The following is a 21,883-nucleotide window of genomic DNA, read 5'->3' as shown; positions in this document are numbered from 1 at the left end:
ATAATATCATGACAGGTATGAAGAAAGAGAATAAGAAAAAGGTATTTACTTGTTCCCAAAAGAATTAGGGGTCACCAAGTGAAACTAACAGGTAGCAGGTTTAAAGCAAACACAGCACATAGTCAACTTGTGGAATCCTTGCCAGAGGATGCTGTGACAAGCACTTTATCAGGGTTCAAAAAAAAATTCTAGATAAATTCATGGAGGTTAGGTCCACCAGTACTTGTTATCTAGGATGGGTAAGAATAGTGGCCCTAGCCTCTGTATATCAGAGTCTGAAAATAGATGGCAGGAGAGAGATCACTCAGTGGTTACTTGTTCTGTTCACTCCCTCTGGGGCACCTGGCATTGGCCTCTGCTGGCAGACAGGATTATGGGGCTAGATGGTCCTTTGGTCTGACCCAGTATGGCCATTCTTATGTTCCCATCTCATGTATTCAGATTCTGAATTTGCTTATGGTTGGGAAGATAATCTAAGGATGGAGAATAACCAAAGCAGTGCTGTTAAACTAGAAAATAGCCATGAGAACAGTGTAAATTGCTTCCACGAAAGTGATAAAAGAACAGATAAATCTGGTTTCATTCATCTGTTTGACTTCTGCCATCTTTCCTAAAGGACCTTTCAACTGCTGCTGAGTATGTAAAGGGTTTCTAATAAACATCAGAGCCTAAATTAAGCATTTGCCTAGTTCTGTCAGCCATTTACAACAGATGTTTTCTTGGGGCAGGGCTGGGCAAAAATACTGTACACAGGTCAGGTGTAGCCCACCAAGGCACTGGAGCTGGCCCAGAGGAGCCACAGCAGGCATCCCAGACCCTCCCCCTGCCCCAACCCCGTGTAACCCAAACACTCTGCATCACTGCTTCTGCAGCCACACCCTTTCAACCCCTCTTCCACATTGGAATCCTCTCCTGCACCCATGCCCCCTTTCAGAGCCTGCAGCCCAATCGCCTATCCCAAGCTCCCCGCTGAACCCAACCTCTATCCCAGACCATGTACCTCCTCCTCCATTGGTGTCATAGAAGAGTAGGGCCCTTGATCTCTTACCAAATTCTTGAAGTGCCACTCCCCACCCCATCAAAAATTATTGCCCACCGCTGTCTTAGTAAGATGCAGTTCTAGGGAGCAAAAAAGCTTGTGTGGTCTGTGTGTTTCGGCCAGAATGTAAAAATGACTCTACACAGCAGTACAAAGGTGACCATTACTTTAACTTTTCAACTTGCATCAGTAATGAGTAACTAACAATTTACAATGGGGCTCATGGTCATAAAAATATGTTTTAAAGCTAATAAATTATTCAAAACCATAAGTTTGTTTGCAAGTTATTGCTTTGAAGTTAAACGCAGAGATACACATTGTAATATTTGTAGTAATCCCAACTGTCTCTTAGAAAGTAAGCAGGGGCAGGCACACTGAGTTTGACAGGGTAGAAACCATTAATCAAAACTGTAGGACTTATGATGTTACAACAAAACCATTTCTTTTTTGGTTAAGTGTAACATCAAACACTCAGCACCGAAATTTCTGCATAAGCTGAACAAAACCAAATAGACTGCCAGCACAGGGGAAGTTCCCCTTTATAAACTCACTGGAAGAGTCACTCCTGTCCAAAGTGCCTTTTAGGAGACTCTTTGATATAAAGTGTGTAACTTCGGTAAACGCAGCCACAAGGGCTGTCTCCTACTTTGTACAGAAGAACATCATCTACATTAATCCAGAGGTGCAGAGACCCATGCTTTAGACTCACCTCAAAGCTCTGAGGGTTATAACCTGAAATTTTTACTAGTCCCTGGATATTAGGAAAAACTACTTCACCAGGAGGATGGTGAAGCACTGGAATGGGTTGCCTAGAGCGGTGGTGGACTCTCCATCCCTGGAGGTTTCTACGTCCCGGCTTGACAAGGTCCTGGCTGGGATGACTTAGTTGGGGTTGATCCTGCTTGAAGCAGGGGGCTGGACTAGATGACCTCCTGAGGTCCCTTCCTGCTTTAGGATTCTATGATTCCCTTTCAATCTTCCCCCTCAGTTTTCTGTAATTCAGTTAAAACAGCAGTCCCCAGCCTTTTCCAGACAGTGACCCATTTTGACAATTCAGGAAGACTTGGAGACCCAAGGCAATTCAAAACCAGGAGTGGGCAGCGGGAAGCAGTACTGTAATTAGCTAATTTTGTGCCCGAGGCAAGAATGTGGCGACTCACATTTATATATTAATAAAACAAAAAGCAGTCAAGTAGCACTTTAAAGACTAGCAAAATAGTTTATTAAGTGAGCTTTCGTGGGACAGACCCACTTCTTCAGACCATAGCCAGACCAGAACAGACTCAATATTTAAGACACAGAGAACCAAAAACAGTGAGCAAGGAGGACAAATCAGAAAAAGATAATCAAGGTGAGAAAATCAGAGAGTGGAGGGGTGGGGGGGAAGGTCAAGAATTAGATTGAGCCAAGTATGCAGACGAGCCCCTATAGTGACTCAGAAAGTTCCCATCACGATTTAAACCATGTGTTAATGTTCCGAATTTGAATATAAATGTCAATTCGTCCACTTCCCTTTCTACAAAAGAGCGATAATTTCTTTTCTGTAACACACATACCTGTAGGTCATTGACAGAACGCCCCATTCCATTAAAATGTTGACTAACTGGTTTGTGGATCTGTAGTGTTTTGATGTTTGTTTTGTGCCCGTTGACCCTTTCTCACTCCCTTAGACAAAGGGTCAACGGGCACAAAACAAACATCAAAACACTACAGATCCACAAACCAGTTAGTCAACATTTTAATGGAATGGGGCGTTCTGTCAATGACCTACAGGTATGTGTGTTACAGAAAAGAAATTATCGCTCCTTTGTAGAAAGGGAAGTGGACGAATTGACATTTATATTCAAATTCGGAACATTAACACATGGTTTAAATCGTGATGGGAACTTTCTGAGTCACTATAGGGGCTCGTCTGCATACTTGGCTCAATCTAATTCTTGACCTTCCCCCCCACCCCTCCACTCTCTGATTTTCTCACCTTGATTATCTTTTTCTGATTTGTCCTCCTTGCTCACTGTTTTTGGTTCTCTGTGTCTTAAATATTGAGTCTGTTCTGGTCTGGCTATGGTCTGAAGAAGTGGGTCTGTCCCACGAAAGCTCACCTAATAAGTTATTTTGCTAGTCTTTAAAGTGCTACTTGACTGCTTTTTGTTTTGATAGTGTATAGACTAGCACGGCTTACTCTGTTATTATATATTAATAGTTATTCCATAAAAAAGGAGAAATGCATTAATAAAACAACAACACTATTATAGTTTATTATGTTATTATTATACTTAATCTGAGTTGTGGTGGGGGAAAGACTCAACCTCAAGCTGCTCCCCTCTGCCCCCAGCTTAAACCCCACACTATGAGGCTGGAGCAAGAGGAGTCACAAACAAAAAAGGGAAAACAGAGAAATCAGCTACATAGAAGGGAAGTGTGCGTGGGTGTAGCCAGACAGCCAGCCCCCTCTCAGACCAGCATTGCTGGGAACACAAGGGAGCCAAAACAACAGGGCACTTAACATAAATTCCAGCACAGCCTTTGAAGCTGTGAGAAGCACAGGTGTGCTGCTGCAATGTGCCTCTGGGAACATATACAACGATTAGGCTCACAGCAGACAGAGAAGCTGTGACAGACATGGCTCTTAGCCCCTACTAAATAACGTGATGCACACACACCCACATCCTAGGTGGGAAAATATTTACCCTAATAAAAGAATGTCCAGTAGTCGAAACTTATTGTTTCTCTCCCTTGCAAGTGTAAACTACTCTTGCGAGAGCTGGCGTCACCCAGACAGACCAGCCCCAATTTGGCATAAGAAAGGAGAAAGAGAATAAAGGAGTACAGAGGTATAAGTATGGGACCTACAGCACCATGATTTTTGAGTGCTTTTCACTATCTATCTGCTGGTCAGATAAGTGACAGCCTCCCAAGGCTTCTGCAGCTAAGAGGGTCCCTGAGCCTTGTCCCTTATTCGTCTTTCCGTGGAATTGAGTGACCAATCCTGGCTTGGCACCGCTGGAATCGAGAGATGCAAGGAGGGTAAGAAGCACCCACACCTGATCTCCTATCTTTAGTGTACACATATTTTGAAATAGAGCTCTATACTTTGTTGTCTTTCTTTGGGATTGTGGCTTCAGCTTTGTAACTTGTTTGTGTGTGTAACATCTATACATTTAAATAAGTAGGCACTAGCAATTTTGTAACCACATGATTAGAATCTAGTTTAATAAATTTTTGGTAACCATTTGTGCATAAGCCTAACTTGTTTCTCTGGTTTACTGTAAAGCAGCCAACACAATTAAAGAACCTCAGCCGTTTTGGCTATAAAGCCTGGTCATTAGGTGAGAGTACTAAGAGCCTAGCGTTGAGTTGTGCCGCCTCCACGGGGCAAACTCTTGGGGCGCCTGTCAGTCAATCCTGACTGCCCACTGCGAAGGAGCTCTGAGCTCTAGCAGTTAAAGTCACGGGTGTGGAAAGGCTCTTAGTGCTGCCATTGGGGCACCTGTCAGTCAGTGTTGACTGCCCACTGCGAAGGAGCTCTGAGCTCTAGCAGTTAAAGTCACGGGTGGTTAGGACCTTGGGGCATCCGTCAGCCTAGCCCGGGCTGCCCGCCGCGAAGGGACAGTGCGTCCTAGCGGTTAAAGTCACGGATGGTATAAAACGGGCATAGCTGGCACCTCACCAAACATCCTTGGCCGTCGGCTAACAGTGGGTGGTGGTGAAAATTACTGCCAGAGACTATTAAGTGGCTTGCCTGGGATCACAACAACTATCAAAGACATGGAAGCAGTCTTTATAATGTGTAAGACAGGCGGGGTCCAACTTTTTTTTTCACTGGGGGCCACAAAATAGTCCCAAGCTACTACCACTCCCAGCCTTACACCTCCTGCAGCCCCAAACAGCACCCAGTCTTGGGCCCTCCCCCACTCCACAGCTCTAAATGGCCCCAGCCTTAGACACCCTCCCTCCAGCCCCAGCCTCTTCACCACGGCTGCTAGGCTGGCTGGCTCCCCCAGCCCTCCTGCTCCCAGCAGGTAACAGTTGTTAAAACCAGTTAACTCAAGTGTTAAGGTTTCAGCACCTAGACATAAGGTAAGTGCTAGCTCTAGTGATACAGAGAGCTGCTGGAAATGGCAGCTCTCTCTATTGAGAGACAGTTGCCGGAGGCGGCAGTGTTAAGAAACTGTAAATGGCTTCTTTAAGAGCCACATCCAACTTGGAGCCGCCCAGCTGGTGACCCCTAACAAATCTAATCGCAACCCATGCTTGGGTTGTGACTCATGGGTTGGAAATCCCTGAGTTAAAGGAACCAAAATTCAACAGTTCAACCAAAACCTACTGCATAAAGATGGAACTGAGTATGCACATGGTCTACACTCACCTTTACCACATACTTTATTGGGACACTCAGATCAACAGTTATTACAGTACAAGAGCTCTTTACAAGACTTAGCAGAAGTAGGAATAGTAGCATCCAGAAGCCCCGGCTATATATCAATTTCCACTTTAATGACAGATACCCCCCACCCACAGATAGTATAAACTATTGATTCTCTTCTCCAGGAGCAAGCTCTGTACAGCAGGTGAAGCAGCTCAGAACCTGACTTGCATCCGGAAATGCATCTGCTTTGTAGCATTGTTACGCATTCCTGTCTTCAGCATCCACTTAGACTTCATCCTCTGTAGATACAGCATGTCACTTTCACGTGCTAGGGATGCTCCTTTTATACAGGAGAAAAGGGGGAAATATTAGCAGTGTGCAAAGGCTGAGAAGTGATTTCACGCATAAGGCCTTGCCTCCAGTACTGCAAGAGTTGCCCTGCTATTCTGGAATAAGAATCGCCTTTTTCATTCCACCTTTACCCTCTTCCCATGAAAGGGGGACAAAACTGAAAAGGAGTCTCAAGCTGAAATAAGAGTGGTGTCCAACAGGCAGCTTCTACTTGTATAATCAATTTAAATTCCTAACCCTGTGTGAATACGAATTTGTACGTGCTGATCTCCAAGGCTCTACTTCTGGAAAAGACAGCACCAAAGGAGAAGAATGTGGTGCTGCTGTTATCACAAGGCAGTGTCCTGAACCGGCAGCTCCTCCTGGCCATATGACTGTACTACGCTTCAGCCCCACCCACCTTTTAGGGTCATACAGATGCACAGCTGGGAGGAGCTGACAGTGCAGGGCACTGGCTCCTAGGAGTGCTAGCACTTCTCCTTTGGCCATGGTCCCCTGGGAGCAGACTCCTGAAGATCAGCAGATACGTATCCACAGATCCATACACATTTACACCCCTGCTTACTTTGCTGTAACTCCCCCAGGAACACAAGATTGCAGGGGCTTGACCTTATAAAAAGGGTGGGGATGGGGGTTTGGTTACTCAGAGCTCAGGAAAGGATCCAAGTCTTAAGTAACTGTAGGGAAGGGTGTTTCTGAATGGCTAAAGATCTAAAACAGATCTAAATTATAGAATAAACCAATATCTCCTTTATTTTGTATATTATCATAGATTTGGCCCTCATAACTTTAATCACCCTACTGTGACAGGGAAGTTTCAGCCTTCTACACAAATACACTTTTGCTACAAGAAGCAATGGGACTACAATATACATGGATATATGCAGGGGTTACCCTCTCAAAAAGCAGGACTGGAATGGTAAATTTCTACAATGTCTTATGCTTATGTGCCAGAAGTGAAGAGGACTGGAACAGGAGGAGACCCCCAAAAGTCAGATGCTGTGCAAGACACACAGGTTTTCCTAAAGAGCTGTGATGCTCTTCTCCATCTTCACCTACCGAAGCTTAGTTTCCCCTTGCAGAAGTGATACTGCTCTTTGTTAAGATCAAGTCTACAGTAGGTAATAAAGTAGATTTTAGATACTCAGTTCTAGCTACGCCATTAGTGCAGCTAGAATCGATGTATAAGAATCAACTTTCTTCCCTAATGTAGCCGGGACTCAGAAGTCTGGCATGGACATCCCTTACTCCATGCGATAGTGTGACGTACATGGGTCAACAGCCAAGCCCAAAGAGGTCGATTTTGCAGCTTCTATTAAATTGAACTCCAAAAGATAGATCTTCCCACAGTCAATCTTCTCAGAAGTACAGTAAACCCACAATATAGTGGACCCTGTTTTACTGGACGTCAGTAATAATGGATGTCCACTAGCCTCCCCCTGAAAAAAGTAGAGTACAGTACTGTACTCTACAGTACTGTAAATGGTGACTCACCAGAGACACTACCAATTCCCCTGTAGTTGGGACCACCGCAGCTGTCTCCTCACACCCTCCTGCAGCTGGGATCGCCACAGCCCTGGGGTCCCTGGCTGCGGCTGGGAGACCTGCTGCCACTGTGTTGCCCCCTCCATGCCCCCACAGCTGACATCCATGGCAGGAATCCCAGCCCTGGCCCGGGACCCTGAGGAGGGGGGACCCCACAGCAGCAGCAGCAGCTCAAAGCCAGAGGAACCAACCTTCAGAGCAAACCCTCTGATATAACAGACTGTCCGTTTTAACGGACACCCCTCCCTCTCATTAGTCCGTTACCTCGAGTGTTTACTGGATAGATTAACCCAAGGAGTGAAGCACTGAATCCGACAGAATTCAACCAGGTAATTGCTAGAACAGGACTGGGCAAAATATGGCCCATGGGCTGGACCCAGCCTGCCAAGTTGCTCAGCCAGCTAGCTCCCTGCTGCCCCATTCGATGCTCAGAGAAGCTGTTGTAGGGCTCTGAATAATGCAAGCCCCAGGGAGGGAGGACTGGCTTCTCACATTGCCCCCACCTCCAGCAAAATCTTGCAGCTCCCACTGGCCAGCGTCCGGCCAAGAGGAGCTCCCTGTTTGCAGGAAGGCAGCAGGTGAAGCCATCCGTGCTCAGGGCTTGCAGCATTCAGTTAAGAGCAGTACGCCAACCTTCGGCTCCCCTCCCCACACAGCCCAAACCCTCAGTAATCCTGCTTCTGTGCCATAACCCTTTCCAGACCCTCCTACACTCCTGCTCCTGCTCACAGCTCCCTCCCAGACTCTGCATGCCAATCCTCTACCTCCGATCATAACCCAAATCCCTGCGCGCGCACACGCACACGGTCTTGCCCCACCTCAAAACCCCCTCCCAGACCCCATACCTGCCTCCTGTAACCCTCCCCAAATCAGAATCCTCTCCGGCATCCACAGCCACTCCCCAGCCCCATGCCCCAGGTCACAACTTCCTCCTTTGCCAAAACCCCCTTCCAAATCCCACACCTCAGTCCTGTGCCCCAAGCTCCCTTCTGCATCCGGCCTCCATCCCAGTACCTGCACCCCCTCCACTAATACCAAGGAAGAGTACAGTCCATAACCATCTACCAAATTCTTGGTGTGTTCCCCCCAATCAGAAGTTACTGATCACTTGTGCTAGTGGGAGGAAACTGCCCTATTGGTGTGCCTGCACAGCAAGCGGCAGCTCGTTTCAGAGCAGGACAAATGGTACATGCTATAAAGAGCTGAGTAGATAATGGAGCTGGGCTGGAAACCAGGCTCTGACACCCCCCAGCCTCCAGGACACAGGCTGAAAAGAGAGCCCAAAGAATTTAATCTGTCACTTACCTGTACTGCTTGTCCAGCCCAGAGCTCTGTACTGTTGTAGCACCCTGCCCACTGCCGCCTTATTTTTAGCAACAGCTACTGCTCGTGACAAACCAAATCGCTGCTGGTAGTACCTCATCAAAGAGCGATGACCAATCCTGGCACCTGTTACACAAGAGAATATTTTGCTGTTTAAGTCAAGCACAGTGAAGCAGCTTTTGACGCCAAATGTTCACCCAAGTGTCTCTGGAAATTAATCACACCGAGAACACCCTTTAAAAAGGGTCTCATAGTTTAGGACTATGGTAAAGAGTGACTAATGTAGCAACTTCTGCAGAGAACCACATGCCAAAGAGAGAAAAAGCAGAGAAAAGGCATCTCAACTAAAGGACGGCTAGGAATTACAGAAGCATACAGAAAGGTTTAATTAACGGCAGGAAATAGAAAGAGAAACTTAGTTTTGTTGCAAGCATTTGGACCAGCTTTTTAATGCTCAAAGGAACCTTTATATGGTAAACCCTTTCACATCTGGCATTCTATCCTCTGTACTCTCAAACAACTGGCATTTTAACCATAAGGAAAATGTAACTAAACATTAAGTACAGTACAGTGAAGGTAAATACAAATAAATATAGCAAATACAGTGTAAGTTTACAGTGTACAATACTACCGTGGTTGGTAAATAAAGTACTCTACATACATTTTGTTTGTTTCTTAGTAGCTAATTCTTCTTTTTCTTTCATGTTATACATTGCTAGGTATACCTCTCTATTATCTAGAATGTTATCTATCGGTATGACATCATTGTCGGACACAATGCACTACCTATATATTGAGATATTTGACTATCTGGCAACCTCCAGGTCCCGGGTCTGCCTGACATGAAGAGAGTTTGCTGTGATCTGCTATTCTAAAATGTACAGGCCAAAGATTCACCTAGTAATTCTTGCATCAACCCCAGTAACCACATCTCATTTAGGAGTAACTGTCCTAATGACAGAAGGATATGAATTCAAGAAAGCTCTCTACTCCTTGCGAAACAATGGAGATGATTAATCCGAGCAGAGCCAGAAAAAAAATGGGCCCTCCATCAAGATTCATATAGCACTATAAGCATAGAGGATTTGCATTTACACAGCATCCTGCTTTGCAAGTGGCCAAAATAGGCAGCACATTAACACCATATTATCCAATTCAGGAGTAGTGGAGAGATTTTCTAATTTAATATTTTACTGCCAAACCAGAACAAAGCGAAGTTTTTTTAGCTCTGAAGAGTCATTTCTAGTTTCATGACATTTGATAAATAAAGCCTCAGATCATCACTGGAATAATTCTTATTTCTCTCCCCACTCATTTTTTTCTTTAAAAAAAGGGAACCGGTGATTTGGAAGGCTATCCCATGTAGCGAAAACAGGAAAGGCAATTTCCTGGCAAAATATAGCCCAAATCCTGCAGATTTCTGCGTGTGCGCTCTGGAGAGACCTGGGACTCCAATCACGTGACAGCTCACACGATTGAAGGCCAAAATTCTAAATTCCCAGAAGTTCTTCAATTACTACTTTGTCATCCCCTGTTGAACCCATGCATGAACAAAACCGGAATGGCTAACATTCCCCCTCTCACTGAATAATAAAGAAAAGTGGGGATCAGGTAACTAAGGCTGCGCCCACACTATGAGATAAATTCAAATTTAAAGGCAGTTAGCGCAATATTACCAGGTGACTGTCTTCACTGTAAATACAACTAGCTTGATTTAGGGAGCACTGATATCGAGATCACAATATCACAGTTATCTGACAGGTACAGCATCAAGCTCGATTTCTGGTTCGACTAAAAGCCAGTGTGGAAGCACCACATCTTAAAATCGAATTTATTAGCTTAGCCTCCAGAAGTGTCCTGTCTGTAACCCACAATGCCCCTCTCAGTGCTCCACTCTGGCCACTGCTCTTCAGTTTGCCGGAATTAGGTAACAGGAAGACTGTGAATTTCAATGTGTGACCAGGAAGCCTGTGGCTATGGGCTTATGTTTGTACAAGAGCCTGAGAAATGTCATTCTTTCTTTGCTATTAGCGCTGTGAGCGAATCTACACATTCAAACAGCCCCTGAAGGGATTTTGTGGTTCTGCCTCTACACTTGGTATTTTTTTCTGCAGTGCCTGATGCCAGTCACTGCCCCACCGCACCATGTGGCAACAAGGCTGTTGTGGGCGTCGTGCTTGCATAAGATGCTGAGAAACTTCTCAGCGGTTTACATCTGAGCGTGACCCCCCTTGCCTCCCGCTCCAGGCACCATGCAGTCGGGGTCCTTCCCACAGTCAGCCACACCACATGGGCAGCCTCCAACCCAACAAAAGGATGTGCCTGCCATTCAGTGCTGACCATGCTGCCAGGCAGGCCCATGCCCTAGCTTGTGTGTGGTTAGCACTCCAAGGGTGGGAAAGATACTCAGGGGCTTGCAGCCGCAAGAGGGAAGTCTCCCCTAGCGACTAAGATACTAAGGAAGGATCACCGCAACTGGCTCACTACTGAATCCCCCCCACAGCCACAGTGTCAGACCACTGGGGCTTGCAGCTGGTGGAGGGAAGTGTCCCCCGGCAGCTAAGATAGCCAGGGGAACTACTTCAAGTACTTCAATGTTCCAAGCGGCTCTGCAGCCGCATACCACAGCCACCCCCACACCCACCCACCCACACACTCTGCAAAAACATTTCCAGGAGCTTACTGTCCATGGCAGACACCTGCTGGTTTGATATTTGGGTTATAAAATCTTTTTCCTAACATCTCCTATTTGTCTTTGTGCTTTGATCCCCACCTCAGGAACACAGGGGCAGGGGCTAGTTGAGATTCCTGTTCACATTATAAGTTCAGTGTAAGATATTTCACTGCCACCATCATGTTGGCAATATCTGTGCAGTGAAGGGGAAAGTCAAAATTTCTTTTTTTTCCCCTAGACTTTTCTACCCTCTTTCTTCTAACTTTACAATAGAGACCGGGTCCCTGTATTATTTTCAGGGATCACATGCAATGATGGGAGGGGGACACTCAGTGGATGGCCAGCTGAGAACACAGTCATTGCATAGAAGCATTCTAGTACATCAGAAAGCAAAAGACACCCCATCAGCAACTCTCTTTTCTGAAAAACTCTCATATCTTCTCTTACTTCATGCTTTTCAGGGTCCCTGTGTTACTTTCAATAAAGGCAAAAATATTTTTTCCTAGAACAACAAGAAGTCCTGTAGCACCTTATAGACTAACAGATATTTTGGAGCAAATGCTGTTGTGGGCAAAGACCCGCTTCATCAGATGAATAAGGCGGCGGTGGTGGAGGGGGTTTCAGAGGAGTATTTAAAGAGGGAAGTCCCAGTAAAAGGGAAGGCCAGAGCCGACAAGGTCTACTCAGTCAGGGTGGAAATGGCCCTTCTTTATTTTGGCCTAGGCCTTTTTATTGTCTGCTTTTCTAACTTTGAGAATACAGTCCAGGCCCCTGTATTATATCCAGGGGTCACATGCAATGATGAGAGAAGGTACACTCAGTGGATGGCCCGTTGAGAATTCAGAAGGAAGAAAGAGGAGAAGAAGAAAGAGGTTTCTGTAAACATTGCTGTCATGTCTGTGGATGCCCTGTTTTTCCTTTCTTTCAAGAGGAAAAATGGGCGCTTGCTTAGCACAGGAGGGGAATGAGGAAAGTGCAACATGGGAAGATGATGTCAAAGACCAGCAAGCACACTCCCCAATGTTAGAGGGATCAGGGAACTGTGGGATAGGTTCTTACAATGCACTACTGCAACAGTCAATGTTTGCCAATTGAGTGTGACAGCAATAAGTCAACTTTCTGAGGAGCACGTGGGGAGGGAGAATGGTCAAATTCAAACTTAATTCCAGAATTACAAAATTGATATTAATAAAGTCAAATTTACCTTGTAGTGTAGATGTAGCCACAGAGACAGACTCAGCAGCCAAAACTTTTAATTCCACAAGGATGAGCACTTACGACAAGAGAACAAATGCTTGTTTTTCCTGTTTATCAACAGGGACGGTCAAACCCCATCAGCGCTAACAGTTCTTTAATTTTGATGACAGCTTTTATAATTTTTCTGAAGCAAAGTGTATATTTTTTAAATCACTCCAGCATTCCTAAGTGGACTAAGTGTCCCGTCTTTAATATTAAAGTTGGCAGTTTAGCAAAAAAGCAAGATGACCTCATTTCACACCAACCAAATCTTCTCTGGAAATTGCAGGTTGAAGCTCCCTGGTCCAACACCCTTGGGCCCTGAGGGGGGAAATCTGCCATATCAGGGAAGGTCAGCGTCAACTCCTCCACTCCTGGCTCCCTCTCCACAGCTCTGCTCCTTCCACCCACTGTGGCTCCAATGTTCCCTCTAATCTTTTCCATCTACGTGCAGAATAAATTTTATTGTGTGCAACAAAACATTATCCTGTGCCATAAAAACAACAAATCTAGCTGTAGGTGCTCTGCTACGCAGCTGGACAGCATCTGCATCTGCCCTAAGCTGTGTGATTGGGCTTACAGAAAACACTGTGTGGCTCCGCTCTCCCAGCCCATTAGGGCTTCGCAGGTCTGCTGCCAGTCCCTGGGAAACAGCAGCTCCCCTGTTCCCTTCTCTGGTAATGCTCCTTGGCCCCACCCTGGTAGTCCCCTTCCCCTCCATGAGCGCTCCAAGCCCAGGCCATCAGTGACAGACCAGGGGGTGCTTCCAGACTATGCAAGACTTTTGAGTACTTCTGTATTAGATTTTCTATTCATTAACATGCAATAAACACCTACACACATTTTGCAGAAAGAAAGGTTGGGCTGTGTGTTTTAATGTTGTAGAATTAAAAAGTTTTAAAGTGCAATCGCGCCACCTGCTGGTTTCCCATCACTGAGAAATTTAGAGCTAAAACAGTGGTCCCTCCTGCATCACTAAATAGCCACTAGAGCAGCTACAAGTTAGTGAGAAAATTACCAGTTTATCCATTTGTGCCCCATTATTTTCCAATGTTTTTTCACCCACACAGCTAAAGAGGATCCGAACTAAAACCCAAACCACTTCTACTTCCTTTTATCATGAGGAAAAAAGGCATATCAAGAAGTGGTTTCTTTTGTTTTTTTAAAATTACAAATATCAGGTCTGGTCAGGCATTTGATTGACATTACACCAAGAGAATAGGATTTTTCAAAACACTGCCTATAGAACAGATTCTTAGACTATGAGCAGACCATACCATGGCATCCAACACACTCAACTTATATCCACTCAGGCTGATGTAGTTAGAAAGTAGTTCCATGTATGAAACCTACACACGTCAGTTACTTTGGAAACGCATGGCTTTATACTCACTGTTTTAAAGATCACCTATTACTCCTGAAGGTTGCTGTGGAAAAACTGCAGCACAGTGTCAGTCTCATTTTTTACTAGAGAAACTATGAATCTGGTTGTTACTCAAAGGTGGAGGAATTTCAGAGGAATAGGAGGGAGTCTGGCACTCATCTCCCACTGAAAGTCTGCCACAAACTGCAGTCAAACAAAAGCTTCTCTCCTCTCCTCTCTCTAATCTGGCCATTTCAGACTTAGCTGCTCCTAGTGACAATAGTATTTTAAGATGAGGCACCTTCAGCTCAGTTGCTATGGAGGGAAAACTCTTTTTGTTGAAGCGCAAACTACTCCCTGCTGGACCACAGCTGCTTTTCATCCCATCTTTATCCACTATACGTTGTAATAAATCACAAAGAAGTACAAAAGTATGGGTGTCAGAGCACCTTTAAAGGAACCCTTCAATTTATTCACTCTTCCATCAGCATTTTTTTAAACCTACTACTGTTTCAAGTAATACACAAAAGATAATTGTAACTAAAATTGGAGGAAAGATCTCTTTCCCCATTTTCACTGCACAATTGATGGCACTTTACAGGATCCAGGAATACATTGATATTATGTATCTGCAAGGAATCTGTGTGTATGGAACCCTACATCATTGTGAAGCACCAGACTTATAGTGTAGATATCAATATACGAAGCATGAGTAACAGGTTGTCAAAACTGATTACCTATAAGAAGTCTGCATTGTGTTTCTTAAACTACGTTCCGTGGAACAGGTTATTGTCTGAACAACTTGCAGGTGTGCTGTGAGCATCACTTTTTTGATATGGTATATATGTTTGCTGTTATTAAAACCAGATATAATGTTACTTTGTTGCTATGATGCCTGATTAAATTACTTCATTTTGTTATTGTTGTACATGTTCCTGGCTTTTTTCCCTAGTCTGACAACAATTTTTTTAAGAAAATTTTCATCGGCGCTCTGCAAAAAAATATTATTGTTTGATGTTCCATGGTCTCAAAATTTAAGAAACACTGGTAATAGTACTACACTGGAAGAACTTCGTAGCTATATGTTTTATGGAGAGTAAGCATACATTACATTCATGACTGTATGAAATTAAGGTAAGTAAGACGTCCGAACAGACACACATCGTGCAAGAAGATGACAAGTTAGAAAGACTAGGAAATCTTATAAACTTCCACTGGAGTTAATTTAATAAGAATATTTTTAAACACAAACAAGCATTCAATTTGGAAACTAGAAGAACAGAATTTGAGCTCAAAGTGGATGAAGGACTACTAGAAAGCAAACGTTCTGCTTTTTGTTTACTGTTGATGCCCATGCACAGGGTTGGTAGAGTCCTCTGATTTCCATCCAAATGGGTTTATTTTCTATCAGAATCACTAAAGTAACGTGCAAATAAAGCAAGGGCACGTGAAGTGAGGTGCTTCCTGATTGCATACAGTATTGACGGTCAGAGCTGTGTGCTCTTTCTGCATCCAACTGGCATGTCTCCCAAATTTTAGGTAAGCAAGCTGAGATAGCAAGAGTACCCTACCCTGAGAGACGTCTTGGTTACAACAATTTTGCAGCTCACATGCCTAGGCTGGCCCTGTAGAAATAAGAGGGCTGACAACGGAGCATAATGGAATCATTACAATTGAGTGATGGACCCTCAGTAAATCTTAATCTCTGGGCCCCATCGGCTCTCCGACTATTACCTGGCTTACCTTGGAATCAGATAAAAAGATCTGAACTATATAGAACTGATCCTGTCAGACGGCTATGTGCATGTGGCCAGACTGAATGGGGTATTGATAATGTCATCACCATTTGGTGGAATGGCAGAGATGCATCAATCTGGAAACTGGAGCAAGCTGGAAAACAAATGTCTTTGGCTGTTGGGATCAGGAATTGAGTGAAGGAGTGCAGCCCCTGCTTTTCCCTTGGGAGCAAGATTCCTCTTCCTGGATCCACTAAGCGACTAAGTGTTACTACTTTACTAGATGTGAGCCTGATCCACCACCCCAGGATTTAAAGAAACGTAGAAGGTTGGAGTAAAATGAATCATGGAGCCCAGATATGTAACCTATAATATATTTCACAAAAAAAAGTAATCTTATTTGGGAGAGGCCTTGTTCCTTTTTATCTCCAGACAATAAATGGAACGCATCCATTCGCTTACATAAAATTCAACGAAGGGGTGCAGGTACATACACAGGAATTTGGGTCATGATGCCCAGTATCACCAAATGTGTTTACTATGTACAAGTATGTGAACAGGCCTGTTCAATACGGACTCTAGCTCCCTCCACTCTTCCACCCACTGACCCTATCTTACCAAAAGAAAGCCCAACCTTCCCCCCTTGGCCGACCTCAGGAGCCTTCCTACAACCTACTGTGGAGTTTATGGTAGAGAACACTGGATGGGTGTATGTGTCCCTAAAGCTGGATTTTACCAGTATGACCATGCCAAGACAATGCCCCCAACAATATAAGACTTGGTTTGATTCTGAAATTGACATGCAACTTCAATTCTGGAAAGAGTTTGAAAATCCCCCACAGGAGCAGGGAAACAGAGGAAAAAGAGGTCTGATGGGTGGCTCTGGTCTTGGCACGTTCATCTGGAATTCAGCAGATATTGAAAATCTCAATTTAAAAGATAAACAGTATTGTTAATGGTATTGGGAAAGCAGTGAAAAACAGGAGGGGGCATTAGTAGCCAACTCTTAGACCACCATGCAGTCACCATTGACAACATTCATAAAACTGCTCAAGGGTTTAGTCATCTAAATTCTAGCATTTTAACCATTATGAACAGCATAGAAAAGAATGACGTTTCATTGGCAATTGTTTGTGCTGCTTATGGGCACAGAGGGACTGAACTAAATCAAGCAAAGTCTATTACAGATGAAGCTACAGAATTGAACATGAATACTGGATCACACAGCCACCATAAAGTGTGTGCACAAACAAGGAATAAACCATACTGATCCCACGTTTTCACAATTTGCTAAATTTGACAAAATCCCTGAACTACATCATAACATGTAAACTTGCACCCTCATGATGGCCATCCCAAGATGGATGCAGGTGGTGGTTAAGGTGTGTTATGCAAACAGCGCAGGGACTGTGGTGAATAACATGTATACATACTACCCCCTGCACATGTGGTCACTGACACCAGCCTACAGGTTAATCAGGCTTGCTGCATGAAGCATAATGGATGGTGGCTGTGTGAAAGCAATGCTACAACTGACACTAATGGTACCAAATGAGGCTGGGTTTGCATGGTACACAAAGAACTGGTTAAAGAGGTAGTACAGATACAAGATATAATCTGTGCTCTGGGTTACTTGAATTTTTCCACACCTGGACACGTGTCCTGACAATGATATTGGATTTTGTGTGACTGTTACCAGCACAATTCAAATTAGTTCCCATGCCTTTTGGCCAACAGAGAGTGTTAACACCACTACTGAAATGCTCACTCCTCCTGGACACCTGCAAGACCTTTTGGTTGACTGGTTTCCTCCTGCAGAACAATTACACCTGGACATACATAACTTGGTAGCCAGAGCACAAGAGGCCCTGCAACCCATAACCCAACTGATACAACAGCAGATAGAAGAAATAAAGTGTGCAAAGAGAGGTAGAAGCACCCTGGGCTGGCCATTGCAGAAGACACCACTTTACAGCCAGTGACGAGGACCCTAAGTATTGTCGTAATGGGAGTCCAAGCTATCACAATAGTGGCGCTGTTGGGAACATGCTGTTATATGCATTGGCAAGCTAAAAGGGCTAGATTGCAGTACAGGGTTAGGGCAGGAATGGAATTGACTGTTAGCACCGCCACTGTGGAAAATCCTCATGTTAAGGAATATGTACATGTAAAATCTGGGATGTAAATCCTGCCACCGAGTACACATCGTCCACTTTGGAGGAACAAACGTGGCCCAGCACAAGTGATTAATAGGTATCATAAGTACTCACGTTTATAATCACATTGGTACATTAAATATATTCCATATGCCTATTCACATAGCAATATCCCAGGCATATTATCTCTTTACCTGTCCCTATGATTTATATAAGTTCCATGTAATCAGTTGTAAGCAGTTATATTCAGGACCAAAGCCCTTGTTCTCAAGCACACAATGGCCAAGGCCATCTCATGCCATCAAACACAACTAGCCCCACATAGCAATTATGGTCCCGGACCTAATATTCCCAGGCCCACAATAAGGGACTAATCAGAACTAGCAAACAAAATCTGTCCATCAGTCGCACGAGGGAACGTGCAGACTTCGGGACAGATGGGGCATGAACGTGTGGACTGAGAATTTAATGTGGCCATATAATAGGCATCTAGCCCACTGGGTCACCTTCAGTCTATGCACTGGGCTTTCCTGGGTCAATGGCTAAACATCCTCCCCATAAAAAGACAAAAAGTGGGAGAATGTACTAATAAGAGGACCTGACAATGGAGGCCTGGTGTGAAGCTTAAGGCCTGAACAACAGGCAATGCTTTGGTAATGTAAAGCAAAGCTAAGCTACAAGCAAAAGGCAGGTTCTGCTCATAGAAATATGGCAAGAACAAGGCTGTTGGTACTGCAGAAATACACATACTAGGAGGTACCAGGCACAGACTATGCACGTAAACATTCCAGGAGGATGGTGACATAACATCTCACTGCAGAAGCAGTTTGGTACCAGTACACTCCACACAGAGAACAGGGGCATACCAACCCAGGTTCAGCACAGAGTCCGGATGACAGCATGATGGAAGGTGATGTTTTGATCAATCCATCACGTACAAGGTGATGGGTGGTACCTAGGTATGTCGGATGTATCACACTAATACGGTTAGGGTGGCACCAGCCAAGATAATACCAGAAAGTCAGGGCCGCTAACTGACCTGAGTCCGTTACCAGGGTATACGTATGTACTAGTGAAAACTGTTGATGTCTGGTCTAAACGCCCAGGGTGCTAGAGACCATATGTTGTTTGACAATAAACCTGGCTCCAGTGCCTTGGTACCATATCTGATTTGTGGTTAACAGGGGCTCTCAGAAGTCTGCAGTGTTTGCTACCTGCACAGCGTTCAGAGACAGCACATGCACACAGCGAAATGGTAATCAACACTGAAGGGAGCAGAACAGATGCCATAGCACCACAATGGTGGTGGCGTCTTACTACAGACCCATCAAGATAAGGACTTTTGATCCAGTATTTATTATACATACCTGAAGGAAGGATCAATTCCATACGTTCATCATCATATTCTAAATTGTTCCTTGCTGGGAGCTCTCCAGACATCACCACATCTTCTTCTTCCCTGTAATCGGGGTAACTGCTCCTGTGGAACAAAAGCAGCAGCTGCTTAACTACGCAGGAGCAGCAGTTCCATCTCAGAACTGCCCTATATAAACCAGGCACGCTATAAACCTGTTAAGACCCAGAACACTGAAGGGCTCCAGCTATCACAGGGCTCCCAAACGTTTCCACCATGTTCTAAACTAGACAGTTGTCTGGGATCACCTCTCTGCCCCCTTCCAATTCAACACTACGGCAATGTTGTAACAAACTTTTAAACTCTATTTATATATATAAAAAAAAAAAAGAAAAAACCCCAACTACATGACCAGCTGTCCACTGGCTACCAGTGAGTGTTCCAAATACTACACTGGGGAAACTCTGCTGCAGCGCCCTTCCCAAATGGCACTGTTATGATCAAAACGAACAGTCTAACAAAACTCTTAAATCAAGCCTGCAGACTGAGAAGAGATCAAAATCATATCCTGTTGTCTCCCTCACTTTTTAAAAACAAGTACCAAACCTAACCCTGCTGTGCACACTGCAGACAGTCAAGAGTCTGTCCTCCTCTCCACCTTCTATGCAGCTTTATGATAAGAGAACAGAGCAGAAAATTAAGGCTGCAAGAAGCTCATTAGAATCCTTTAAGATAATCGTCCCCAAACTTTTCAGCCTCCTGTCCCCCTTTACTGGGGTTTCTTCCTCCTCTGGCCTCATCCTGCAGCTCCCCTAGAGTTGGGGCTAGGAGTGGGGCTGTGGTACCAGGGTAAAAGACTGGCGGGGGTGGCGGGGAGCTTTGATAGGCAGAGGGGGCTGAGGCTGGGACCAGGACACCAAGTGCAAAAGCTAGCAGATGGGGCTGTAACCAGGAGTAGTTGTTGAGTAATTCTTCCACCCTCTGTGGGGGCTCATACATGCCAAACCGCCCCCTGAAAAGTCTTCTGTGCTCCGTTGCAGAGCAAACTCCACATTTGGGGACCTTTGCTTTTAGACCTAAAGATCTTTGTTGAGGCACTGAGAACTGTGCAGGGCAAAGCAATACAAAACATATTGAAGGAAATGAGCACACAGATGGAGAACATCATCTTAGTATGTCTAACTTTTAATTTAAAAAACTAATACATAAAAAAAAAAAAAAAATCACACACCTACCGAACAGCTAACTTGAAAGGGCTGTTTAATACATTAGCAACACTAGAAGATTTACCCAGCATTGCTCGGGTCCTTAACTCAATTAATTTTTGTTGTCTTCATTTAAATCATTGCCCCTGCGCTGCCCCAACCAGAGTGAGGAATGCTCCCTGAAGATGGGAATGACCAACAATGTTCCTGTATGAAATGGGGGCCTGTGGGGTGTATGGAGGAGCTTCAGCCCCCCCCAACCACCTTCCCCAAAGATGCGTTGGGGGTGGGGAGGCTTGGGTCTGGGGCGGGGGCATGCCCCCAGCCAGCCCCTTTCAGTTCCCTGGTGATTCTGTCTCTTTTCCATATGGTTTTACAAGAAGCACTCCTGTTCCAGGCACAACCCATTCTCCTGGCACAACCAAACCCCGACCTTGCTCTAAGATGCTATATGCCAAATTTGGTAGTTCGAGCTCTTACCGTTTAAGAAGAGTTCTCAAACAGACTCTCAGACAAAACTCTCTCAAATATATAGTAGACTAAGGTGGAAGCTTAAGATGTTATTTTTTCTGAGCAGCACAGCAGCTTTGTTCCCAAAAAAGCTTCTCACTGGTGAGTTGATTTTTAAAGAACTGCTAGGACCTTAAGCGTACACATTTGAAACAGGTCTAGTTTCTAGAAGGTGAGCAAAAGAAAAATGGGGTCTAAATCTGAACGTCTCTCTCTGCCTCCAACTTTTTGACACAGAAGAAAAAAAATTCCCTACCTAAAGTCATAGAAGTCTGCGAATTCCAAGGCAGCATCCCCATCTGTGAAGAGCTTGCAGTGGCTTTTATCATTCATATGAGCCTTCACTGCTTCTGTTGAGTAGAAGGATTTTCCCTTCTCATTGCACCACAAGCAGATTTTCCCAACACCAACTTTTTCTCCTGGGGGAAAAAGGTTTCATGTTGAGTTTACACTCAAGTCAAATGACCAGTTTCAACCTCCTTTTGCAGATGAGAGACCTGCGTTACAGGCAGGGTAAGTGATTTATTTTAAGTTAGACAGTCCCTGACAGAAACCGAACTAAGGCCCTGGTCCCACTGTGCTCTAACAACACTGACTCCTCACAGGAAATGTCCATATGTGGAAAGAATTAATTCAAATGACAGAACAGAAGGCATCATCCACACGGGACAAAAGCTCTCAGTGAAATACTCTAAAACCGTTCTATTTTGTGCATTTCCTTTCTTGTTCCAGTGGCAAGAACTTCAGCGAAAAAATTAAAATTAACCTAGTTTGATTAGAGCAGACGTTCCATTTACAGTGGAACTGCTCTCTCGTAACCGTTAACAGCAGTTTGGCAAACATCTGCATCATTCACTTGGAGAGGTACAAGACCAAGTAATGGACACAAAAGTATTTTAAAACCTGAGGGTTTTTTGGCATAAACCTCATGCTACATGGTTTAAACTAAGTCTGTCAAGTGATTAAGCAAATTAATCACAATTAAACAGCAGAATGCCATTTTAAAAATATTTTTGGATGTT

The 21,883-nt window shown here is 44.5% G+C and overlaps 1 protein-coding gene across 1 annotated transcript in view; it reads right to left on the bottom strand.

The window, feature by feature from the left end:
• Window positions 1-5,037: 5,037 nt before the first annotated feature.
• The window catches only part of ZNF622 (zinc finger protein 622), a 35,358-nt gene continuing 18,512 nt past the window's right edge, over window positions 5,038-21,883 (bottom strand). The window contains exons 4-7 of the mRNA XM_074987826.1: window positions 21,118-21,280; window positions 19,160-19,272; window positions 8,610-8,753; window positions 5,038-5,748 (exon numbers count right to left, since the gene is read on the bottom strand). Coding sequence (XP_074843927.1) covers window positions 5,621-5,748; window positions 8,610-8,753; window positions 19,160-19,272; window positions 21,118-21,280 — 548 coding nt within the window. The 3' untranslated portion in view covers window positions 5,038-5,620. The remainder of the gene's footprint in view (window positions 5,749-8,609; window positions 8,754-19,159; window positions 19,273-21,117; window positions 21,281-21,883) is intronic.

This window comes from Carettochelys insculpta, chromosome 2 (genome assembly GCF_033958435.1).
Source record: "Carettochelys insculpta isolate YL-2023 chromosome 2, ASM3395843v1, whole genome shotgun sequence".
Classification (NCBI taxonomy): domain Eukaryota; kingdom Metazoa; phylum Chordata; order Testudines; family Carettochelyidae; genus Carettochelys; species Carettochelys insculpta.
This window is presented reverse-complemented; position numbering and strand designations above follow the sequence as displayed.